The 27197-nt window shown below is 40.4% G+C and overlaps 2 protein-coding genes and 1 pseudogene across 3 annotated transcripts in view; 1 reads left to right on the forward strand and 2 right to left on the reverse strand.

Moving 5' to 3' along the window:
• The window catches only part of LOC117478026 (F-actin-uncapping protein LRRC16A-like), a 47019-nt gene extending 27083 nt beyond the window's left edge, over positions 1-19936 (reverse strand). Inside the window, exons 1-3 of one of the 2 annotated variants that reach the window (XM_034124884.1) lie at positions 19566-19936; positions 14058-14155; positions 4045-4095 (exon numbers count right to left, since the gene is read on the reverse strand). In XM_034124884.1, coding sequence (XP_033980775.1) covers positions 4045-4095; positions 14058-14155; positions 19566-19605 — 189 coding nt within the window. In that variant the 5' untranslated portion in view covers positions 19606-19936. The remainder of the gene's footprint in view (positions 1-4044; positions 4096-14057; positions 14156-19565) is intronic. The other variant, XM_034124886.1, reaches the window with a different exon arrangement.
• LOC117478247 lies at positions 6475-6959 on the reverse strand (annotated as a pseudogene).
• A 5356-nt stretch (positions 19937-25292) lies between the features above and the next one.
• On the forward strand, positions 25293-26438 carry LOC117477800 (putative nuclease HARBI1). The gene has a single exon (XM_034124546.1). It carries the CDS (start codon positions 25293-25295, stop codon positions 26436-26438), a length of 1146 nt encoding a protein of 381 aa, XP_033980437.1.
• Positions 26439-27197: the final 759 nt, after the last annotated feature.

The raw sequence follows: 27197 nt of genomic DNA on the forward strand, positions 1-27197 counted from the left end.
GGTTGTTGATAGGCACGTTTTTTTACTTTTAATTAGAGCATCAGCCAAGGAGAGTTTTCAATGTCAATTGATCTGCAGATTGTTTCCTAGATTAATTGTTTGGTTTATAAAGTGTCCGAAAAAAAGTGAAAGAATTTCCATTTTATTTTCTCCAAGTCCAAAGTGATGTTTGAGATGTCTTGTTTAACAGACCAGAAGCCAAAGCAATACAGTGAATAGGATAAACAACTTACTTTAACAACTGATAATATAATGGATCATTTTTCTGTGGATCGTCAATGGTTGGGAAATATTCAAATTCTTCTTACGACATAATTGCTTTTGGAAAAATAACAAGAATCTCATAACAATACATTGAAGACATTCAGCTGGCAGGGGAAGTTAACAGAGTTATTTTTTTACTTGTATTTATCATGTGTGATATATACTTTCCAACATTTAAAATACACTGCACAGTAAGAGGTCTGCAGGCTGTTGACAGGCAAAGCTTCTTATCCACCCAAAAGAGCTGCAGATTATTTTCATAATAAATTAATCTGCAGGGGATCTCTGGATTCATCTCTTGGTATATAAAATGTCGAAAAAGAAAGATAAAACAGCCAAATAAAGTGAATATATAAATAAAACTGAAAAAAGTAATTATTTTTGCCAATTTGCATGAAAATAGTAAAATTATATATATTTTTTACCAACTTCATATTATAGTTCCTGTGTAATGTAGCACTACGGACTTCACTAAGTGGAGATCCAGGCGCAAATGAAATCTAGCTTGTTATAATAATTTCACCTGCAATATTTCAATCCATTATCTTTCCGCTCATTGATCTATAAGATTATTGATTATCTTGAATTTAGGCAGCAAAATAGTTCACTTTTTAGTTCACTCTAACTAAATGGGTGGGTGTACTAAGGTTCAAAATAAACCACATTGGGTGTCTGGATTCATACTTGTGAGTGTATATGTATACTCATAAATGCTAGACTGCTGATTTAGGCGTTTTTACTGCCAAGAGGGAAGAGGTCAGGACGGTCTTGATTCTGTGCTCAAAGACACTTCAGCAGGATGTGGGTTTTAAAAAATCTGAGAACTTTAAGAGGCCTTGGCCCAACCGCCATGTCCAACATCAGAGTGAACAAACTCTGCTGCATCAGACTTTCCCATAATGCCTGGCCTGATTCACACACTCATGAGAAAGAAGCTAAAAACCTGGAGGCTTACCAGAGACATTAAAATAGAAGCTGAGAAAAAAAGGCGTCAGAAAGCACTTAACCATGGGTTCACTTCTCCTTTTTTTTTTAAATAGGGGACTCTGATGACCCATCATTTCTAAAGTGATTTCTGAAGCTTGAAACTAGGAAGTTCAAGGGTTTAGGCTTTAGTTATAGGTGTTAAAATGTGAGGTTTAGTATGTTCTTAGCTCTTTGAGAACACGACAATCTAGAGAGACCTGTTCAAAGCATGTTTTTCTCTCTCTCTCTTTCGCTTGCCCTCCAGGTTGAACTTTTCTTCCTCTTGCTGTTTTCTTTTCCCACAGGCTGTTTTCTCACAGCTGCATTGTGGGTAAAACTATCAGATGTCTCCATGTGGTGGGACCAGTTCGCATGTGGGTAGAGAGTCACAGAGAAAGAGAGAAGGGAATAGAGACCCTACAATGTTGAGTCAGACAAATAGAGAACTGGGAAGAAGAAGTCAGGGAATAAATAAAGACTCAGCAATAATGTGTGCAGTAAGTGCAATACGAGGAATAAAGGCAGAGATTAGATAAACAGCATGGTCAAAAGAGACCCGGTTATACCTTTTGGGGTTTTCCCTCTCCTGTAGTGTGTTATATAAGTATATATATTTGTGCATGTAAATGGTCTGTAGAGGCTAAAATCCCTGTGTTCCCTCCAGAGGGAGTTTCTTTCCAACACACTCCCCCTGCCTGAAACGCCTCCATTGGACTCCTTCGTTTACTTCGGTAACATAATGACATCACTATGTAATCCAACGCGCTCCAACACATTGTACGTGATGGGCTAATGGGCGGGACATCTCCAAGTGGTTGACCAATCACAATAGAGCCAGCCAGCTAACCAATCAGAGCAGACTGGGCTCTGGTTTCAGACAGAGGGTGAAAAGAGGTGCTGCAGCACAGGCAGTATGAGAAACATACAGAGCTTTTTGAACATTAAAGCATGGAGACATGTCCCAGTAGAGACATGTCCCAGTAGAGACACTAAATACTGATATGACCCTGAAAATGAGCAGAATGGGGCCCCTTTAAATGAAGTTTATTTATTTATCGTTTGGTGTAAGATCAGAGGATCACCCTGAGGCGAATTTTTAAATTCACCCATCCAACCATTATTGAAATATTTCACCTAAACCCACAAATATATACCACATGACACCATTTAATGTTAGATTCTAATTACAATCAATTTCACAACTGCAGGAAATGTTGTGTTCAAACATTACAGAAGGAAATCAAATATTTTCCTATAGTGCAAGCGACTTTTTGGATAATTCCCTAACTTCTCAGGCGTGGAAATGATCATTACTTTGCACGTTTGTGAGGTTATGATGCATCAGCACTAAAGGTGACCTGGCAGCCAATCATTTGGTTCTTTGTGTAATTTTTTTACAGATGAGGACGCAAAGTGTTTTCTATCTATTTTATGTACAGCATACTGCAAAACTAAGGCCACACGGACACGAAACGGGTTGTATCTGCTACAGTTCTCTATCGTATGGACGGTTCGTTCACACGAGCCCTCAAACGGTAACGGGTCCCAAGGTGGGTAGATCTGCGGACGGAACGCTCTGGGGGGCCAAACGGCTCCGTGTGTACGCCCTATACGCCATAGCCCCGCCTATCCCCAACTCTCCTGCTCCCCCGCGTCACCCTCGTCATTGCTGATGTGTTTCGCCAACAACAACAACAGTGTTCCGAGTGTTTCGAGCCAGGTCCCGGTATCTCGCAGGACAGTGCACCCGCACAGTTCCCTCGTCCTTTGGAAGAGGCAGAGAGGTGGGTGTTTTTCATCTGCTGGTGGACTACCGGGGAGAACGTTCTGCTCGGGAGCCAGGCTCAGAGTTAGTGGCACCTGCCTTTTACAGCAGGAGCAGACGCTCGCCTCGGGGAGGGAGAAAAAGAGAAACAGAGGCCACCGAAACAGCCAGAGCCTTGCCTCTCCCCACCTCTGCTGCTCACCCCCGCGTCACACCTGAATCCACCGCGGAGAATAAACAGAAGGGCAACCAGGCAACCATGGCAACCATGCTCAGGAGGTCTTATTCGCTGCTTTTGGTGTATTTTGTGGCGGAAGTACAGCGCCACTTCTCGTCTCCAGCGGGTCGAGCGGTCTCGTGTGGACGGACACGTTTCTTGAGCAGATACCGTGTGGACGGAAGACTTTTTTGATATCGAATTCGGTTCGTTCTCCGTTTCGTCTCCGTGTAGATGCAGCTAAAACCCCTGAAGACCCGTCAGCCAAGTTAATCACACAATCATTATTTACCCAGCAACTGACTATGATAAGTTGGGCCTTTTTACAACTTTTTTTGAAAAGTAAAAAAAAAAGAAGAAAAGTGGAACAAAGGTGTGTTCTCTCTGAGTTTGTTCACACATTCCTCTGTTTGTGGAAAAATACATACATATGATATCTTTTTTTTTAAAGTACAATAATGACAAACATAGACATGAAGTATAAGCCTATATGGAAAGGTCCCCAAATTCAGTGGCATTCTTCCTCTGGGCACCAAGAAGGACAATGTGTGTTATTTGACAGAGTTTAAGTTACTGAAAGTGCTCACACTTGAAAAAAACCACAACTTGACTCTGGATGAACAAGCAGGAGCATGTCTGTCAGGAACAAATGACAAACATTCTTAAAGAGTATGAGGAAGAAGTAGGAAAGGAGGAGAACAAATATAGATAAAAACTTGAATTGGATGAGAAGAAGGGAAATAATGAAGATGAAGATCAGATGTAGAGAGGAAAGCGAAGGTTGGAAGTAGGACATATTCAGAAAGATGATTTACTTAAGAGATTTACTGACCTTGGAAGGGACCCGTGCTGTCAGCAGATAGGCTCGATGTGAGGCCAGGGCCTGAGGACAGAGAAGGACACATATTAGACAGAGACAGACAGAAGGATCAGAGATAACAGAATAAAAAAATAGATTTTGTTAGTAGGCAGCTTTGTCTTAGGGGGTTAAAAGGGCCACTACCAATTAAAGGGTAAGTGGTTTGATTCCCAGTCCCTGCAGCCAACAAGACAAAGTGTCCTTGGGAAGGATACTTTACCCAAAACTGTTCCTGTAGCCATGAATATTAAACAATCTCAATCATCAACAATTTATTGATCACATTTATTGACATAGTAAGTGTTTGATGATGTGGGCGCCGTTTCGTGTTATTATAGTCTTCGAAAAAAGTTTGTTCACAGACATTTTAGTCGTATTTGTACTGCCTTGAAAGAGTTTCATGGTTAAAGTTACTTTATTTTCTCCAATGCAGAAACTGCTGCATTAAAACCATCAATACACCTTCCATTTTTAGAGCTTCAGAAATTCACGACAAACATCTAAAATAATACACACTTTAGTAAATCATTACACACAATCATGTCACACGTTGTAGATCTACAATTAAATAAATACATTAAGTGTTCATGAGACTGATACGGTAAAAGGTCTCACATGTGAAGGTTAAATGAAATGAAATAGCTTCACTGGAAACGAAGCTGGCAGCTTGGCCTCAGGAGAGGATTTTTCACTGAGAGGGATAATACCATATATTATCTTTCACCATGTGTTCAACTTCTGTGCTGGCACACAGTGAGCCCACATTGTGGCCGCTGGCTCAGCCGATGCCACTGTGTGTTTCCAACTGACCAAAGTAGTAACCTTTCTTTTAATCACAAGTGCATGAGTGTTGTGTTATGGTTTTAAAAAGGCGCTAGTCAGCACATTTTCACTGAAATGAAATGTTGAGAAAGAGAAAAATAGATCCAGGTGTAATAGAGTGGTGCCGTAAGAATGTAAATATAATAGCCAGAAGTAAAAAACGAACTACATCACGCTCGCAAAATGTCACTGACGCTAAGCTAAAGGCGGCTAATGTTCAGCGTGATGACGTTTAGTCGTCCCACTTAGTCACTTGTTAGCAACTTCTGTTATTAAGACACAAAAAGGCTCGGACACATTTGATGTTGTTGAACAAAATGTGAAAATCTCTTTAGCTTGTGTTTACCACAGATCTTATTTCAGGCATCTAACCAAAAACATGTTAAAAAAAGGCTTTGAGATGATTGAACCAAAAGTTGTAAACAGCTAACTCATTTTCAGGTTTAGGGACTCATTCCTGCACCACTCAATGAACAGATACCCTCCAAAGAACACAGAGGTCCCTCCAGGTCACATTTGCTAAAGGTCGAAGGCTATGTCCTCTGTGACTGAGGGGATGCCAGAGCATCTGAACAACCTGCTCTCAGCAATAACATATTCAAACATCCTGGTTCAGGTGTTTTACAGATGTAGCAGCAGGTTGATTCGTGTGAGTGAGCAGGTGAATGAGTCCACATACGCAGACTACATAACTGAAAACAGATGGGTCCCAGTGATAAATCTGGACCAGGATGCACTGCTAGAAGTGTTTGATGTACTGCACAGTTTCATGATTCAGACGATGTAAGGATAACACTGTGGGTTTGTAAAGACAGAAGTTTAGCTATAGTAATTGACACAAAATATTGATTTAATAAAAATGTTAAATCTCAATCAAACAATGGGATCTTGCTGTGTGACATTTATGTTACGCAGCTGCATAGACACAGAACATAGGCTATAGCTTTGACTCTGCATTAGCTAATAATACAACTGCACCTTGTAGTATTCTGGTATGAGATGTTCTGGTAATACCTTTGTAATGGCAATTTTTGATGTTCCAATGTCCTATATCCTATTGCCATTACTTCACAGGAGGGTTTGGAGTGATCCAGACGCAGACACAAACAGATGCATTTCCGGTCTTTTGCTGCAGTTTAGAATGATGTTTATTTTGCTTTACATACCAAGGTTTAAGTATACTGTGTCAATAGTTGTGGTGAGCATCTGCCGGGCTGGTGGAATCGGTGTGCTCTTCCTCTCCTGTCACCTATGACCCCTTTTATACACCCGGTGCAGCTAAACCCTGCCACCAACTGTTCAAAATAGTATTGCACTATACATATAAATAAAATAAACTGAGACACCAACAACACCCATAAAATGGCTCCTACACACCGGCCCCTAATTGGCTTTAGTATGAAACAAAAAACAATTACCAATAAATAATAAAGGAGCTATGAAAAATAAAAATGGTGTGTTCTATGTGTTGGTATTTCATTCTTAATGATTATTCAGTTTATTTTCTTCTCCCTTATTTTAAGGGTCTCAGCTTCCTGGAGCAGACATATCTTCGTTATTGGTCTCACTAAGATGTTGCTCTTAGTTTGAAGTCTTTTTAAACACCTTTCGTGGTTTACAATTCTGAGGTTTTTTCAGGTCACCAGTCCACTCCGTGAATGTTTTCAGATTCTTTGCATTTATGATGTCTGGGATCTCAAACCCGACCTCATACTGCTCCCGCTCTCGCTCCATGGTCTGTTTGACGACAGCTTCCCTGACGCCATGGAGACGACCCTGCCGACCTTTGATGCCGTTCATCAGCTCAATCTGCTCAAGTTCAGGTTCAAACCTCTCAACGATGTCACAGGCATCTTTTTTGGTGAACGCCGTCTTTTCTGGATCCAAATGTTCCTGAAACCACAACAGCTTATCACGATGCAGCTCAGACATGTTGCTTTGTCTTTATTCTGTCTCGCTTCTTTTTCCAGTCTGATTTCTTCTCGGGCCAGGTAAGCAGATTTCCGGCTGTACAGGTGACAAACCTTCTCCGGAGCCTTTCCTTTTCCTTTCTGAGGCTTCGGCATTTTCTCTGTTTGAAAACACGTGTGGGTGCTGCTGTTAGAATCTCTGCTGTTGTTGCTTCCTCTTAGGGGACCATAGAAGACCCACCCCAGTAGGGTCTTCATAGCATACGGTCCTTCTCCTTGGCAGCTCCCAAGGTTCCAATACCTTCGGAGAATTTGTCCCGATGAGTAGGTCAATGCCAGAGTCAATTTCATGAATTTTGATGTCCTTTAAGTAAGGCCATTTTTCAAGATCTTCTTGTACAGGAATATTGTGCTTGTTACCAGGCATGGTCTTATGTGTGAAAACATCAGATAGTTTAAGGAAATTCTTTGAAATAAAAAATCATAATTTGGAAAATGATTGATTCGAATATAATATGATACAGTACAGTACAAGTACGTCTGGGTCTCTGTATTTCATTCAAGCTCGGCTCTGTGTGTGTGTGGAACGAGCCATTTTGTGTGCGAGCGAGAGAGAGAGAGAGAGCGCGCACCGGTACCGGAGATCGTTGTTGTTAGCTTCTGGTGCTAGCGAGCTACGCTAACGGATATAAGGAGCATTTCAACAACAAGGTGGAGGAGAGTCCTCTCCTGTCAGACTGAGAGGCTCAGTGAACTAAAGGACTCTCTGAGTGTTTAGATAGTTAACTTTAGTCTAAGTTATCTCAGTGGGTCTCAAACGATTAATGTAAACAATTATTTCCGAGGCACACGTTTATATGATCATTATAGTTATAAAAAAATAAGAGAATAAATGAATAACAGGTATGAAATACTATATGACAGTAAAAAAATAATAAAGTTTAAAAGGGGAGTGATTTGTAAAATATCCATAAAGAAATAGTACATCTGTTTACAGTTCTGTTTCATATGGGTGTTGGGAGATGTATCCATAGATCTCTTCATGTTGCTCTCAAATACCCCTTTCACACCGGCGCTTTTCCAGCTCCTGCTGGGAGCTAGAGCCTGAAAAGCGCCGGTTTTTCCTGTTCACACCGCAGCGGCGGCGCGTCATAGCTCCAGAAAGCGGTTCACTTCCAGCTCCAAAAAATTGTCGGTCCAGAGGCAAGAGCTTCGGAGCTATGACGCGGCGTCGCTTACGTCGAGGCGTGCAGGAAACCTTACTTTGACCATCCGTTCGCTGTTATTGATCATTGTGGAGATACATGGGCTATACAGGTTGTCATGTCCGACTATCAGAAGTAGAATCATAATGAAAAATACGCCGGTAAAATGTGCCTATAGAAAACGGCTTAGCAAGTAGTCAGTTTAGCTTCGGTTGCTATGCTAACATCACCCATGTTATACCAGAGAAACTTTCATAACAGCGTTGTGATGCCAAACAGCGTCAATTCAGACTGACACACATTCACTTAAGGGGAACTGGGGATATGTATCAGCTGCTTGTGTGACAGTCAGACAGTGAATACTTTAGAGCCGTGTGAGCTAACCCGGAGCTAACGGGAGAATAAACTCCCGTGGAAGTGCAGCCACTGCAGCGGTCGGTAAATGCCGCTGAAACACATTAATAAACAATGAACCACGGCACTCTGGAGAAAAGTATAAGGTTGGAGAAGTCGTTATTTAATTTAATCTGGCTTCGTATGATTAAAAGCAACACGACCCGATGCAGTCCCCGGCCCGTTGTTGTTGTGGGAGAAAATCAGCGACGTAAACTGTGACGTCATGACGCAGCAGCGGCAGCTCTGGGCAGTGTGAACAGAGCGGGAGCTGAAAAGGGAAACGGGAGCTGAACCAGAAAAGCTCTCGCGAGGAGCTAGAAAGTGAAAAGCGCCGGTGTGAAAGCCGCAAAAGTGAACCAGATTGATGCTTTCAACTTCAATATTTAAAAAACAAATCTTCCCGGGGGAGGATGCCCCTGGACCCCCCTATGTGAGGTCCACACACCACCTATAAAAATAGCACTTTACCCCTGCTTACACCTATATCCCGTGAGCTGATTATCGAGCCTTCATTGTAACAGTCGCGGGTACACTGTGTATTTGCGTGGGGAGTGTTGCAGTAGAAAATTCCACTGTAGCGCCCGGTACATTAATGGGAAACCCTAAATGTTTGATCACCCTCTATGAAACGTCAAGCTTCCCCACAGCACCGCCAAAAGAAATCTCCCCGGCTCCACCACTGAGCCTGCAACCCCGTTTTGAAGAAATGTGCAGTGCAAAACAGGCTCATTGCAGCCACTAATGCTGTGATAAGACACACTTTTTTGCCAAATATCAGCATTTTCTTTCTTTTCATTTTTTTGCACAGATTGCAAAGTGGCAAAATATTATAATTGATTGTTCTAGATTGGGGATTGCACAATTGTATTATGTATTTTTTTTTTGAGCACACAGACTTATGGAGCATTGTTTTCTTATCACTGTTCTAGCAAAGCGATTTTTTTATTTTTTTGAAAGGAATGCTCGTATTGATGTATTTTAATAAATGTTAACTTGGCCCATTACGTGACTATTTGTGTTGGGGGGGGCCCGACTTTTTTTTTTCTCCAAAGGGGGGGCCTGACAGAAAATGTTTGAGAACCACTGGGCTAAGCTAACGTTATATATGCTCCGTCTACACTCACAACAACGGCCTACAGACATAAATAAACCAGCGACTGTATTCGCCATGACACAGACAGTCTGTGGTTTGTACTTGTTTAACTTTTGTCTAGTTTCTGAACAGATATGAGGAGCTGTGAGCTCTGAGTGCTAACAGCTAACGGCGGATGTTTTGGTTTTGTGGTTCGCATTGAAGATGACATCACGGCAGTTTTACGCAGCGTCGCTCCGCCCGCCGAACAGCCGATCGCCCCGCCTACACTGATTACTATAGTAACTACCCCAGTTACTAAACTGTAATGGAAACGCAGCTTAAAGTGAGCATGGCCTACCAAGGCCTAACTAAGCGGTGCTAAGCCGTGCTAGGTCCTGCAGTGGAATTAGATTAACATTTAGGCTACAGAATGATAGCAAAAGGGCCCTGTTATGATAAATCCCAATTCCTCATATTATCCTTATATTAAACTTTGAAGTGGTCTCAGCTGTGTTTGCTTTTCATTTTGGCTCACGGAAACTTTTATTTTCAGCAGTTTGCCTTCCTCTTTCAGATTTATGGTTTATTTTTCTTATGACGTGGTTCAGGAAACAATCTGTATTGAATTTCTTCAAACAATTGAAGCAAATCTGCCAGACACATCAGCATGAAACATTCAGTTTTGCATTTAGTTCTTAATCTGCTGGTGTACAGCTGTGGAATGTGGTGTGTGTGTGCTCCAGTGTGTGTGTCCGTGTGTGTCCCAACACCCTGTGGCTGTGAGTGGGTTGCTTGAGTCAAGTCCTGACAAGAGCCGACTGCAGTGGTATGTGGTCAAAGGAAAATAAATGTGAAAAATACGAGACAGAAAACGTGTTTCCAAGCACTTCCTTGGTTGACAGGATGGTTGAGTGTACCAGCGTGCTTAGGTTAAATCAGAACATCCATAAGGCTTTTGTTTGGAGATTCACACGCTCACACAGAGAGGTGAGTTCACATACCTGCAGGTACATGAAACCAGAGACCCTGGCTCAGAAACACCCGCCTCTTTCCTAACTTTGTGTCTCGGCATTAAATCTATCATACTGAAACTTTATTGCAACCTTGAATAATGGCGGGATCAAACCACATTTAGATAAAAAGCTGAACTCAACATGTCGTCCATGATTCACAGATAACAGATCACTTAGTATGCAGCTGCAGCAGTATCCGGAAATGTTGCCCTACGGAAACTGATTTGGGAGCGTCTAGATTGTAAAAAGAAAACCTTGTCAGTAAACTACTTTGCAGCAGACAATGTTATAATGGGAAAAAGACCAGCCACAAGGCCAATTTGGGCCAATAATGTGAAGTGTGTGTGTGTGGGGGGGGCTTATCCATTTCCTACCCCCCTACTTCTCGCTCCCTTGATGGATAGCACTTAATGTCGAACCTGCCCTTCACTTTGATCTCATAGACACTGTTGGGAGGAGTATTCAGATCGTAGGTACAAAAGAGAAAATATGCTCAAATGTACTCATTCTGCACAATGGCCAATTTTATAATAATATAAAGTAGGAATAATTCTAAATGTACTTCAAGTATCAAAAGTAAAAGTACTCCACTGTGTAGATTAGAAGTGCAGGACTGCAATCTAACATATAAGCATCTCATGTGTACAAAGTAACTGTGAGTGTCAAAATAATTGTAGTGGAGTAAAAAATAATAATATTTGCCACTGAAATGTAGAGGAGTAAAAGTTTAAAGTAGCAATATATGGAAATACTCAGGTAAAGTACAAATATGTCAAAAATGACTTAAGAACAATACTTGAGTAAATGTACTTTCCACTACTGCAACTTGACATCTGAAAAGTTTTGGAGCTTTATATTGTAGGGTTGCAACCGGTATCGCAGTGAAACAATCATTACATAAAAATAGACTTAAAGTGCAAAAAGTTAAATTAATCATCCTGCACAATGGCCCATTTCAGAATAATATAAAGTAAGGAAGAATTAGTAGTGCAGGTCTGCAATCTAACATATCATGTGTTTTTATGTATACAAAGTAACTGAGTGTTGAAATAAATGTAGTATGTAGTATAATATTTGCCACGTAAATGTAGATGAGTAGAAGTATAAAAAAGCAATATATGGAAATGTATTTAAGTACTTAAGTTAAATACTTGATTAAATGTACTTAGTTACTTTCCACTACTGCAACTAGACATCTGCAGAGTTGTGCGAGCCTTAATTGGGCCAGGGGCTTAATGCAAGGGAGGGGGTTACTCACCTGTTTAAAAAATGCAAGACTTATTTTTTAAACTTGACTTAATTTTGTCATAGGGTTGCAACGCTATCGCAATAAAACATCTGTCCATAGACAGGCAAAAATACAAACACCTTGAAAAGGTATTCAGATCCTTCTCTGTGGTCGTTCCTGCTACAGTAGGAGTCTCCAGGAGAACCATGTGCCATGATGACACACACAGACTCACAAGCTGGAAACAATACCAGTGCTGCTGGCTAAGATCTGGGGCTGTTATCTAGGGTTTTGCCTGGACTTCCTATTTCCAACCATGGGAAGTCTCATTATATTGTGTGTTTTCAACTTTGCCGCAACAGTTTGGGGAATGCTCTTTCCTGTTCCAACATGAAGCCCTCATGCAGGAAGAATGGTTTTCTTAGTTGGGAGTTTGACACGGAAAAGCTTGACTGCACTGAAAAAACTGAAATGTTGACTTTAATTAATTGTAATATGTCAACAGATTTTACATTACCCTGTATTAGGTTAGTTGAGCAATAATATTAACTTAAACCTATTTAAACGGAAGATTATTAGTTTAAACTTAACAAATACAGGTGTGTGAAATCGGTTGACATATTACAATTCATTAAAGTCAATGTTTCAGTTTTTTCAATGTGTTCTGCAAAGAGCCTTGAACTCAACTCCACCAAGGTGTTGCCTTTGGGATGAACACCCAACATTAGTGGCTTTTGTGGCTGAATGGGAGCAAACACCTCCAGGAGGGTTCCAAATGTTTATAAAAAAAGACAGTGAATATGCTGATCATACTTTTTATACAAACAGCATCAGTGGGAAACAAGGAAGCACTGGTCTGACATCCACAGACAGACACTGGCCATCAGATGATGACTCACCGCAGCAGCAGCAGCTCTCTCAGACTGAGCTACAGTAGCCAGTCATTCAAAAATATTTAACAACCACATGCAGCCGTTCTGCGGGTGGACTAAAGACTCAGTGCTTAGCTCAGCAACAACAGAAGATACAGGCAACACATCAGAACTGAACAACTAAATCAGTCTATGCTGATCTCAATAAGCGTATTACTGTACTTCAAATGTGTTAATTTGGTTGCATCCCAATACAAAATGCAATATGATTATCAGATTGTGCACTCGTAACGTTCAAAAAGCTGAGTATGGATCACCAGATTTGATACACAAACCACTCTACTAGTGTTGTAAAGAGCCCTTTGCTAATTGTTGTGAGCAGTCTGTGATGATTTGCTACCATGCACGATAACTGTGCTAGCTATCTATCAGTCAGTCAATCAAATTGTATATACAATTTATATCCCAATATCACAAATGACACATTTGTCTCAAGGTTTTTTACAGCGCGTACAGCATAGGACACACTCTGACTTTAAGACCTGCAGCGTAAAACTGTGCTTGCGGAGGGACTGAAAAAGAATTACTGCTGCAGTGATAACTTGTTAGGGTAATCAAATCTGCCTCAGAGAAGCATATTATGGTCTGTAGTGTCTGAGTGTCTGATAATCCTTCACTTCCTGGTTCATATTTTATATTCTCAACTGTAGCAACACACCCACATCAGTGCAGAGTCGTTTTTTATCTTTAAGGAGCAGTAAAATGATTCATTCATGTAATAAATCCAGCAGCCGGACAACTTTTCTATAGAAGCTGGGCTGCTACTATTCAGGGCTAAGGGCCTCAAACAGTAGTAGTGACCTTTAATAACCCTATATAATTCTAAGGCAGTTCCCTAAACAGGCTTCTTTTTCTGTGCCGACCTACTATCCTTTGAGTGGAGTTAAAATACAATCTGTGGCGTTCACTCAAAGCATTTCAATGCCAAACCTCATTATTTAAACATTTTAGGACCATAAACCAGAAAGAAAAACATATATAATCAAATTAACCCGCGGTGTCCTACAAAATTAGGTTTCCATACTGTACAACTAAACTGCATTCTCAATTAGTCTCGAGGGAAACTTGTCTTCTACGAAAATTTTAATACGGGGTTAATGCTCTTAATTAAAAGAAAACAAAACAAAAAAGCAAAGAAAAAGAAACAGCTTTGTCATGTTAAAAAAAAAAGACATCATCGTTTGGATTAAAGGTCCCGTATTGTAAAAGATCCCTTTCAATTTTCACATGAATCCTTGTGCAATAACGTAAACTACTGTACTGAATCATCTGCTTAGTGACTTACCAGCCAGATATTATTGACAATGCGTTTTCGTTGTATGGAAAAGTAATTTTGTAAAGATCAGGAGGATGGAAATTCTCACTGTATTTGCAGTATTTAGAAAACTGAGCAGCTGCCACTTACCAGCACTCTGTTCTCCACCTTGTCACCTTTGACCTCCAGCTGGACTTTGCACCTCAGGGTCAGCTTCACCCTGCGACCCACCGCCTCCCGCACACTCTCTGCAACAGACAGGAGAACAGGGGACGATTAACACTGCAGCTGGGTCACATTACAACATATTACACAATGGGGGCAAGAGCTTCAGAGTGGAGAGTCTATGGCCTGAAGCTCCGTTTCACTCCTGCTTAACCAGAAACAGAGCTGAACGCCACACCTCTTATTCTAGCCAAGGGCTTCATTAAGGTGCAGATGGGTGCCTCACAATGGGGTCATGTCTATGATTAACCTGAGTATACAAAAACAACCTACTTGTAAAGTATTCACAGTTTCATAAGTGGAAGCATTAGTTCTTGCAGTGTATTCATTGGAGCTCACTGGAGGTTACAGTAGGTCAGTCTTTCTTGTTCCTTGGCATAGTTTTAAAACAACAACAATGCAGAATAACATAAATAAATGTCAGTTATTTATCAAAGACAAAAAACATAAATAGTGGGTACCCTCAACATTAGGAATTTGCAGATCAAGATTTTTGAAAGCAAGATTTATTTTTTACTAATTAAAGGGCTATGGCTAGATAGAATAAGAATAGCATATTTTAAATATCACAAGATCTCTTGAGATGTATAATAAAACTAAAGGGAATTTATAAGATGTGCCAACGTAGGTTAAATTATCTTACATTATTTGGTCCATCTTGATCCTCATATCAGTTATTTTGAAAAGATGTATAACATTAACTCTGGTAGTAGTATCAGAGAGATCCTCTCAAACACGACTGTGAGTCGCGGGGAAATCATTCTAGCTTTTGTAGAGATGATTGATAATTAAGATCAATTTAAGTTATGTTCTTTGCCAGGACGGGGAAATCGTCTTTTCCAAAAATCTCTTTATAAAAGGTTCTTCAGAAAAATGATGCTATCAGAGAAAGACATGAGAATACCTTAAAATGCTCTTGTTTACAAATACTTGTTGGTAAACGTGAGTAATTAGAATATTTGCAAAAGCTTTGTTAATTTTGATTTGCATTATGAAGTGGCACACATTTGTACTGTACATGCTACCCTGATTTCTTTACATTTTGGCTGTTTTACTTCTGTACAAAACAACATGTAAGCAATGATAGACCTAAAGCTGTTTTTCACAACATAAAAAACATGAAGTTTCCCTAAACCTGAACTGTAACACTCCATAAGGCCCTGGTTCCATGTTTCCACTGTGTTTTACAAACCATAACATTTAAGATGTACGTCACAGAAAAGGAGACACCACATGTTTACTAGCTGTTTGGTAGGCAAGAGCACTGCGTGAAAAGTATAGTCTACAGTCAATAGTACATGTTGCATCATATAACCCCTGGAATAGTGGGATATTCTTCTTTTTTAAGCAAAACATTTAGATAAAACACAATTTGTCTCTGTAGATGGTTTTGAGTCTTCCTGCACTACTGTGGCTGTCTTTACTTTGATCAAAAGGTCTGGTGGATTTACAGTGATGCTGTTTATTTCCCACTTTGACAGTGGTGGGGAAAATCCGGGGACAGATGGGGGAGGGTGAAGAAGTAAGATTAAGTGACAGACAGAGAGAGAGCATGAGAGGGAGAGGAGGTGAGGGAAGAGAGACAGAAAAAAAGGCGCCAAGAAAAAAAAGGTTGGTAGAGTAAAATATAGAAACAACAAGTGAGGGTGAGTATAAATGAGTATGAGGGCGTGGGCCCACCCTTGGTGACATCATGCTGAGCCCAGAAACATGATGAGGTCATGAGGAGGATGAAAACATTAGAGCAGGAAGCAGCGTGCAGGCTGATCAGAAACACATGGACTTCTCCCCGCGTCCAACTCACTCATATGAAAACAAGGAGTTCCCACAGAGGACTAATGACTTTACAGTAATAACCTACGACACGTCTCATATGTGGCTGCTCCAACACTCTATTCATATCCTGCAGTGATCTCTTTTATTAGCTATAAATTAGTGAAATGTTAAACATCCATGGGTCAAAATGTTTTCATGGATGCGCCTAGGAGCACATGGGATTTCAACTAGAAAACGAATCATTGTGCATTTGAACAACAGCTTTCTCATAAAATAACTTTTGTTGTGAAGACCTACTAGTCCAAAAGTGGAGCTGAGACAATCACTTCCACCTGTTCAACTGCACATAGAAAAATGAACTATAGCTTGGCTTTTTAAAGCTCTTGCAGGATTATTGTTTTTTAGAGTTTATATCTTCATGCTTAGATGTAATTACTGTAATTATTGGATAAAAGCTTCAGATAAATTGTCGAGTTCATTTAAGCAAATATGCTAAGCAGATGCTAATTTACGATTCTCAATTGTTAGAATGTGTTGCTTTTATCTCTGGAAGCACTCCAGCTTGTGCCAGCAACATTGTTCACTCAACACAATGCCATAGTAGATCTAACACACACACACACATTTCAAAGTTACTTTTTAATGCTTTGCTTTTCTGTGTAGGATCTATATAGTATTTATCAGTAGATAAAAGGTACATATATGAAGTATTTGCACTGTTAGTCAACAAAAGACGTGGACTTTATACTTCAGTCTGACTTAAGACACAATATTCATCTTGCCCTGTCTGATATCAGCTCTGATGGTCAGACTAAACAAGCAAAACATGGTTCAGTATTTGAGTTTGTTGATCAAAAGAAGGTTTATCAAGAGCTATATTGATGCTAAATTGATAGTTTTAGTCATTTTCAAGCAAACAAGTATATTATTTTCTAATCTAATCTTGCTGCTCTTTGATCATTTGTGTTATAGTGAACTGAAACTCTCTGGGTTGTTGACTGTAGGTGAAATTGGGATTAAATAGGAGTTTGCTACTTTCTAATATATTATAAATTACATTTCTGAATTTGAATGATCAACCCTAACTAGTGATTAACTCGTTTTGGTATGACACTTATCTGTGTGTGCCAAAAATCCGATTACCCACCCACCCACCCCCCCCATCCCTGTCCACCATCCTACACCACTTTTAATTTCACTCTCTCCACATAAAGGCCAGCCCTGATAAAAATCGTCTTTAGTTTTCACTGCTGCTGATGAGCAGCGTCAGGTCGGTCTGCCTTTTTACAAGCATCAGCAGGAGCTAGCAACAAAAAGCGCCATTCATCAGTCCGTCCAGTGACATACAGTGTGAGAATGAGAGGCAGACACCGTAACAGAGAGCACGGGGTGTGTGAGTCAGCCTCTCCACCCAGTACTGGGTTTGCTGTTGATTCCTAATGACAGTATGATAAAGAGAACAGACTCTGAACTCAAATTATTTTATCATTTAAGAACGTTTTATAAAGGTGTATTACCAGTCGGCTAATGTTACGAAGTACATTTACTCACGTACTGTACTTCAGTAAAAAATGCAGGTACTTTACTTGAGCATTTTCACATTAGTCTACTTTATACTTTTACTCCCCTACATTTTGTAGGCAAATGCTACCTTTTTACTTCACTACATTCATTTAACAGTTGAAGTTCCTAACTACTTTGCAGATTTTGGATTATTAATATAAAATATAAAATCAACTAATACATTATTGTATATTAATATAGGTTGAGTTAAGCAGTAGTATATAAAGTCATTTAAGAAAAGAAAACACCTTTACCAAGTGCAACATTGAAGTGATGAACACATTAAATCATCACTAATTATAATACATTTATTCAAAATATGTGGTGCTTAAATGGGTCATTCTGCAACTTTTGTACCTTTACTTAAAGGTCACCTATCAGGCTATTTTTAGGCAATAGCATAGGTCTCAGATATATAAAAAATATATAAAAAACATGTCTATGAAGTGTTTTGGTCAAAATACCAAACAGATCACCCATTCTAGCCATGCCTCATATCCCTCTATTTCACTGCCTGTTACAAAAGTGCTGATTCTGGGTATAAGAGGGGGCGGAGCTTATGCCGGCTCATGCGGGACCTGGCAAATACTGTCTAAAATGCTGCGGTGATGAAACACAAGGATTATTAGATCAAGGATTATTTCTGAAACAGTATGGAGCTCAAAGGCTTTCTCTCTTGCCGGTTATACCACAAGGTGAGTTCCTTTTTATATCCTGCTTCTTCACACACATGCTCTCTCCAGTACAGCTTAGTTCTGAGTGTTAGCGATGCTTGCTAATGTAAACAAAGACTATTACGTCCAAAACACTTCGGGAATTGTTTCTGATACAGCGACGTTTCTGATGTCATATCGGATGGCAAATCTGGATCAGCTCCGTTGCTGTTTTTAGAGATTTGCGCACGGAGGAAAAGAGAGAGGGTTTTATTTTCTGACACTTTGTGAGTTCCCTGACACACTGGGGACACATATTTATGTATAAAAGACATCAAAAAGTGCATTTTGCATGATAGGTCCCCTTTAAGTACAATTTTGAATGCAGGATTTTTACTTTTAACCGAGTACACTGTAGTATTGCTACTTAAGTAAATAATTCATTACTTCATTACCTACTGTTGTCTAGTACAGTTTGGTCAATTAAACATCAAGATATTAGACGAAAAATACCAGATGGCAACTGTTTTAGTTAGACAATCACCCTGCAAAGGACCATTTAGGTCAAACCAACTAAGATATTCGACCAGGCTGCATTAGTGCCATTTTTAACTTAAAGTCAACAGTTTAGGCTACATTCCATAACAAAAACCGCAGTGATTTACATTTGTTTTCTTCTCCTTCTTTCTGACACTCAGTCGTCCAGGCAGTCTGGGTTGATAATATCTCACAATCCAAAGGAATTTCACAGGGCACACCCCTTTCCCAAAGCTTCCCCCCTTCAGATAAGGAAGTGGCACAGAGGAGCAGCTCTCAGGTAGCCGCCTAGCCCTCAAGGCATGAAAATACTGCATACTGAAATGCAGCCACAGCAATACTGAAGAAAGGTGAATTAACAGGGACACCCAGTATAATTAAAAGTGTACTCCCATAATAGTCAAGGCTGTTTCTGTGATATTAAATAATTATATGTTATTGAACTCTGTCGTATTTTTTTACATTTTGTAGTAGGACTTAGCATATCTACAATATTACTGAGAGTCTTAATCAGCCTGACATTTGTAGGCTACCTCTAATTTGCTTGTAGGCCTATTCCTATCCCTAGGACATTGGTTGTAACGTTAAGTCAGCAATGTAAGACTAGTTTTAGCTTCAAAATTATGCAATACCTTTTTATGAGTGGCTTAAACACAGTTTTGATAACTTAGTCATACTTTGAAGTGTCAATAGTATGATAAATGTTACCTCAATGGTGTCCTAAGTAAGCTTTTTTTTGTGTTTATATGACGTTTTCAGACATTTAGTCGTGAACTGAAAGCCTGAATTTTACCTGACATGATGCAAAGGTTAAACTAAGTTGTTTACTATGTTAGACAACAAAAAAGACTTAGTCAGCTCCAGTTACAATACTTGATCGACAAACAACAAAACGTTATCTTACCGAACAGTTCGTTGGAAATATCCGTTTTTTCCTCCGACATTTCTGCTACCGAGGTAAACCCCGAAGAGGAGTTCGGTGATGAAAACAGGAGAAGCGGGTAAAGCAGAGAAGTGAACCCGGAGGACAGGGGAGGTTTATCCGCAGGAAGAGGTAAAATACCGTGAAGGTGTAGCCCCGTTTTCTTCACCTGTCGACACCCTGCTTACCTAACTGTAACTGTGTGCATCCTCCATGCCTGTAAACACACACTCACACACAACTACGCTACTTCTGAATTACACTAGCTGGACGTGAAGACTTAAATAAAGGTGGTTTCAGTATGAGACCTAGACATAGTCCATTAGTAAAGACAGTCGGTGTGTGTATGACAACAAAACCGAGAGACACATTTCTTCACTCACAGTGCCAGTGACCCCTCCTCTCCTTCAGTAGTCCTGAAAAGTTTGCTGCCAAAAATGGGACAACCGCGACACCTGGTGGACATTTAAAAACACATCAACTATTTACATTTCCCCATGCATTAATATTAGTATAGAGTGGCGAAGTCACGCCCACTTACTTCCGGGTAATGGGACCTTATTTCGGAAAAATTATGCATTGAAGTCAATGGGGAGAGAAAACTTATCTTTCGATCCCGTTTGAATTGTGCCATGAATTACACATAATATATAATATATAATATAATATATATATATTAGGGCTGTCAGTCGATTAAAATATTTAATCGCGATTAATCGCATGATTGTCCATAGTTAATCGCGATTAATCGCAAATTAATCGCACATTTTTTATCTGTTCTAAATGTACCTTAGAGGGATATTTTTCAAGTTTTTAATACTCTTATCAACATATGAGTGGACAACTATGCTTTATATGTTTGTTTATTATCATTTGAACAATGACAAATATTCTCATGAATATTAAACACAACAACCTCTGAACATTACAAATATTCGCCTCAATTCAACCTAGAACCTCTCTCATACAATACTGTGTGTGTGTGTGTGTGTGTGTGTGTGTGTGTGTGTGTGTGTGTGTGTGTGTGTGTGTGTGTGTGTGTGTGTGTGTGTGTGTGTGTGTGTGTGTGTGTGAGAGAATGTGGAGGATCGTTGGAGCTATGTGCAGCTCAAGGCATATATGCCTGTGTGTATGAGCTGTGTTGCGGCACTATCCGTGCTGAGTGTGCTGTCTGGCTACCTGCATAAAGTCAAGTGCTCGGCGCAGTTGTCGGCGAAATGTCGCTCCTCTGTTTTCATTGAAACAGCTCCTTATATCCGTTAGCTCAGCTAGCTAGCACCAGATGCTAACAACAACACGTAAGGTGTGCTTCGCTCGCGCCACACATACACACACCCTCCCGGTCGATGGCCAGTCCGGGCCTGCCGGTGAGCGTGGAAGTGTGGTCTGCCACAAGCGGGCAGCAGGAGCGGGGCTGTCAGCTTCAGCTTGTAGATGGTATTTTAAACTCGATGCGCTCTGAAACTACGGCGGCCGAGGACAAAAAATACACATGCGTTAATCGCGTTAAAATAATTAGTGGCGTTAATTTTTTTTGCGTTAACGCGTTATTAACGCGTTAACTTGACAGCCCTAATATATATATATATATATATTGTAATAAGAATTATATAATCTATTTATAATTGTAAATTTATATAGAATGTAGACATACATTTAGATGTATATTTTGTTAAAAGAAAACAAAAATGTTAATTTAGTTTTTGGGAGAAGGGGTGGGATTAAATGCGTGTAAACTCCGTCCCACGCCTTTTCGGATGTGTAATTAGGTAGATCATTTGTTTATATATAATTTGTAAGTCAATAATATTTAGTTTATCAATTTGATACTGCTTACGTTTCTATAGTATCATAATTCTCTTGTTTCATTTAACTATTATCATTTTTTTTTGTATTGTATTACACGTTCGAAATAAATCAAATCAAATCAAATGTGTCTTTGAAGAGGTGCTTGATTACTCAAAAACAACTGTTAGTGTGTTAATGCACCTGGCTGCCAAAGATAAACATGCAGTTCTGACCAAGAGGGTCAGTGTATGTTTTGGTCATTGGATTTTCTTTTCACAAATGGATATTCAAAAACAAAAAACGACTGGATATTTGATTTTCATTTTAAAATTGAAAAACCAAAATTGAAATACAAGGCGTTTTACTTTATCACGGTCAAAAAGGGATTTACTAAATTTAAAAAACGGGATGATTTTCATTTTCTACTTCTCAAAACAAAAAATAAAATCACTAGAAAACAGAAACAAAAAAACTACAGTTTTTTCATATTCTGCTACCGGAAGTTACCTTACAAAATAAGAGCGCAGATGAGGACGGTCAATCAGTGTATCTTTAAACTATAGGCCTACAGCGATTATAAACTCAGCCGTCTCTAGGACGACCAGGGGCCTCATTTATAACGCCTTGCGTAGGATTGACGTAGGAAGGTTGCTTACGTAGTACAAAGCACAAAAATAGGTACATAAATTTTCCGCCATTTTCCGATTCACAAAACGTTGCGTACCGGCGAGGGAAGTGCGTACGGCACTCCCTACGCCTGTTTCCCTTGATAAATCACAATCGACTCGTAACGCCCATATTTGCCTATACATAGTCAAAGAAACGCCCATTCATTCATTCATTTTGACTGACTGCATGAAGAAGATCGCAGGAAATTACGATAGAACAGCTAAAAAAGACATCTCACACCGTGTCAGATTTTGGTTATTGTGGGGAGGTCGAGATAAATCATATTGTTTGGTGGATGCAGTTTGAACCAGAGTAGCAGCATGGAGGTCGGATCGTCACCAAAATAAATAAATAAGTGGTCCGAAAAAAGTTAATGACAAAAAAAATACACATAACCTTCCTCAGGCAGTGTGTTTGTCCCGGGGACAGGAGACACCCCTTGATGAGAAACTGTAAGAAATGATCGGGGAATCCCTCCGGAGTGGAGTCATGACGACTGGATCTGAATTATTTTTGTTGTATTTGGTGGTTTGTGTTCCAGCTGTCGATCAGCAACTATATATCCATAATCCACCAGTTAAAGGAAATACAACTAATGGATTGTGTTATATTAGCTGTACAATTTACCACATATGGTGTTCTTAGTTTCCATACCTCCTGTGTTTTACGAGCGACTTATCAAGTCTTGGCAAACGGCATAAAACACGATTAAACGTGATAGTATATAAAACCATGCTCGTATCTACAACCTATAGAAATGCAAAACAGCGTCAGTTTAGACGTCATTCTGTCCTCCTGCTTACCGCATCATTTATGAGAAAACATTTCATAACATTAACACAACATATTCGAGGTGGTTTTAAATAACATATCCGTATTTATTTATTTCTCCAAGTTATGTTTTTGTGTGCACTGAGGAGTCTCAAACTGGCGTTTGTTTAATCATTTAAAGATTGGCTTTAATCAATGTTTGAAAATGAATTCTTCATATTTGATAAATGAGAGGTAACATTTTATTTATGGTATTATTTCCACATATTTCTCTCCATTCTTCCTTCTGCCAACGGTGTCGCAGTTTCTCGTCTCTCCCGTTTGTGTGCTTAGTGCGTACGCATGGGTTAGAGTTTGCGTGGAGGACAGCACATTTTCCCGTCAAGTTAGTATTTTATAAATCGCAAACATTGCGTAGAAACTGGCGTACGCCATTTTTTGAGCGTATATCCCTTTATAAATGAGGCCCCAGGGGCCTCATTTATAACGCCTTGCGTAGGATTGACGTGGGAAGGTTGCTTACGTAGTACAAAGCAAAAAAATAGGTACAGAAATTTTCCGAAATGTTTCGATTCACAAAACATTGCGTACCAGCGAGGGAAGTGCGTACGGCACTTCCTACGCCTGTTTCCCTTTATAAATCACAATCGACTCCTAACGCCCATTTGCCTTTAAATAGTCAAAGAAACGCCCATTAATTAATTCATTCATTCATTCATTCATTCTGACTGACTGCATGAAGAAGATCAGGAAATGAGGACCGAACAGCTAAAAAATACATCTCACACCGTGTCAGGTTTTGGTTATTTTGGGGAGGTGGAGATAAATCATATTGTTTGGTGGATGCAGTTTGAACCAGAGTAGCAGCATGGAGGTCGGATCGTCACCAAAATAAATAAATAAGTGGTCCGAAAAAAGTGAATGACAAAATAAATACACATAACCTTCCTCAGGCAGTGTGTTTGTCCCGGGGACAGGAGACCCCCCCTTGATGAGAAACTGTAAGAAATGATGGGGGAATCCCTCCGGAGTGGAGTCATGACGACTGGATCTGAATTATTGTGTTGTATTTGGTGGTTTGTGTTCCAGCTGTCGATCAGCAACTATATATCCATAATCCACCAGTTAAAGGAAATACAATGTGTTGTGTTATATTAGCTGTACAATTTACCACATATGGTGTTCTTAGTTTCCATACCTCCTGTGTTTTACGAGCCACTTATCAAGTCTTGGCAAACGGCATAAAACACGATTAAACGTGATAGTATATAAAACCATGCTCGTATCTACAACCTATAGAAATGCAAAACAGCGTCAGTTTAGACGTCATTCTGTCCTCCTGCTTACCGCATCATTTATGAGAAAACATTTCATAACATTAACACAACATATTCGAGGTGGTTTTAAATAACATATCCGTATTTATTTATTTCTCCAAGTTATGTGTTTGTGTGCATTGAGGAGTCTCAAGCAGGCGTTTGTTTAATCATTTTAAGATTGGCTTTAATCAATGTTTGAAAGTGAATTATTCATATTTGATAAATGAGAGGTAACATTTTATTTATGGTATTATTTCCACATATTTCTCTCCATTCTTCCTTCTGCCAACGGTGTCGCAGTTTCTCGTCTCTCCCGTCTGTGTGCTTAGTGCGTACGCATGGGTTAGAGCAGTGGTTCCCAAACTTTTTGTGCCCCAGGCACACCAAAGGACAAGTAAAAATCTCAAGGCACACCTATTGTGCAAAATAGCCCTTATAACACGTGTTATCACTCATATCATGTAAAATATCTGTAAATGTGCATAATTATTTACTAATGCCAAATAAAATGTGACAGACAACTATATTACTCATGAAATATTTATTAACGAAATATTTCAGAAATTAATTTGAAACTTTATCAAATTAGGCTTCATCAAAGCAGCAACACACTCATTTAAACCAGACAGGTCACAACATTAAAAATTGTGGAGGATCAGGCTTTGGTGGTCGGCTCCCATCTCGGCGCACAGCTGGGAGAAGAGGCGAGATTTCAGGGGCCTTGATTTGATGTAATTCACCATCTGCACAGCCTGATTCAGCACCTCAGGCCCCGGCTCCACGAGGACGAAAACGGGTTGAATCCGCATATTTCTCATGCGTATAGCCCTCTAAGCTCCACGAGGCCGTAAGGGAAACGTAGAAACAGACCCCGCAAACGACAACGGGTCCAAAGGTGGATAGATCTGGGAACGGAGCGCTCTGGGGGGTCCAACGGGGCCGTGAAGTCGCCTATACGGTCATTCGTTTTCATAGCCCCGCCTCTCTGCACCTCTCCCCACCTCTTCCCACCTCTCCGCGTACCCCGCATCATTGCTGATGTGTTTCGTTAACAACAACAATGGCGGATCGCAGGGTTGCTATCGTGCTCCAGTCGCTACTGACCATGCTACAGTTCTTTGTGCAACATCTACAGGAGCTCATCCATCAGCAACAACAGGACATGGAGAACATGACCAACATGTTGCTAAGAGTACCGCAGGGAATAACCCGAAGGGCAACCAGGAGAAGGTTTTGGGTAAGACCGGGCAGAAGCAGCAGTTGGTGGGACAATTTTGTCAATGGCGTTGTCGTGGATGAGGAATGGAGGGAGAACTTCCGCATGTCCAGAGCCTCTGTCGTCGCCCTGACCGAAGAACTGTGCCCATATATTGAAAGGCAAACAACAACCATGAGGGCACCAATTGATCCACTGAAAAGGGTTGCGTTAGTACTGTATTACCTGAGCGATGGGGGAAGGATGCGGAAGACTGCTAACGCCTTCGGTGTTTCGCGCCAGATTTTGTCCCGCATTATTAGGCAGACGTGCAGAGCGATCTCAATCCACCTGGGTCCAAAATATATCAAGCTGCCTTATACTGAGCCCGAGACCGCAGATCTGGTTGAGGGCTTCGATCATGCTCATCACATGCCCCAATGTTTAGGAGCAGTGGACGGAACCCACATCGAAATCAAGCAGCCATCTAACAACCCCACTGACTACATCAACAGGAAAGGCAGACATTCCCTTAATGTACAGGCCGTCTGTGATTACAAGTACCGATTCATGGATGTCGTGGTAAAGTGGCCTGGGAGTGTGCATGATGCACGGGTGTTTGCTAACTCAAAGGTAAACATGTACTTGAAAACTGGAAAGATCCCTGCTCTGAGAAAACAGATTGTGGACGAGGAGGAGGCCATACCAATTTATCTTCTTGGTGATCCTGCCTACCCGCTGCTGCCGTACCTGATGAAGGAATATGCAACCGGTGGCTCCACAGTTCAGGAACAGTACTTTGGGCTAACTTTGTATAGGGCACGTATGGTCATTGAGTGTGCTTTTGGTCGCCTCAAGAACAGATTTGCTGCACTTAGAAGGCCTATGGACATAAACTTGGTTGACCTGCCCCATGTAATTTACTCCTGCTTTGTCCTCCACAATTTTTGTGAGGCCAGTAAGGAGGCTGTGGATGTTCAGTCTGTGTTGGGAACAATGCAAGGTGAAAGGGATTTACAGCCTCCCACACAGAGCAATAGGTATCTCACTGACTGTAATGAGGGGGAGGGAAAGAGAGTGAGGAGAGTGCTTACGGCTTACATTGACCCGTAGGACTACATAAAAGACAGACTGCATTTTTTTTTTTTGGAAGGTTACTGTGTTAACATCTGATAAACATTATTTGTTACATTCACTGTGCAGCTCCTTCAGTGACCATTTTTTTGTTGTTTTTACTTAGTACTTCTTAATGTATGTAACATTAAGCAACAAAATATGTGATTCTCCAATGTTCAAAGTGTGAAATTTAAAGCTCCCATGTCATGCTTTTCCGGTTATTACCCGTCCCCTTGTGTGTTATGAAGGTTTTTATGCATGTAAACGGTGTGCAGAGTCAAAACCCTCAAAGTACACCCTGTAGCGAGTAAAACTCTAACACAGAAAATACCTCCCCAAAACGCCTCGTTGGAGATACGTCACTGCCCATTTGAGTCTTCCATTTAGTTCCGGGTACCGCCTGATGTCATGCGGTACCCGGAACGAAATGGACCAATCCCGAAGAGCTATGGCCACACCAGCAGCGGCGTGTTCCTCCTCCAGAGGTTCGAAGAACCGGCATTTCACAGACGAAAGCTTCCAAAACATTGCCCAGTTTGAGGCCGGATATGCACAGCTTGTTTGGACCGTTTGGAGCAGGGGAAGATCTGGGTATACAACCTGTAAGTTTGCATTGTTATTTGTGTATTTATCAAACAAGACTGTTTAAATGTGTAAACTGTGTTGGACTGCTAAGCCATTGACACAGTGCTAACTGTGCTAACTAAGTTGCTAGAGTTTCCATATATCAACTCTAATATCAGCAGATGGCCTTGC

Source organism: Trematomus bernacchii, unplaced genomic scaffold (assembly GCF_902827165.1).
Source record: "Trematomus bernacchii unplaced genomic scaffold, fTreBer1.1, whole genome shotgun sequence".
Lineage (NCBI taxonomy): Eukaryota > Metazoa > Chordata > Actinopteri > Perciformes > Nototheniidae > Trematomus > Trematomus bernacchii.

Excerpts from the sequence above, each read along its gene's own strand:
- LOC117477800 (XM_034124546.1), top strand. The coding sequence starts at position 25,293 with ATGGAGAACATGACCAACATGTTGCTAAGAGTACCGCAGGGAATAACC.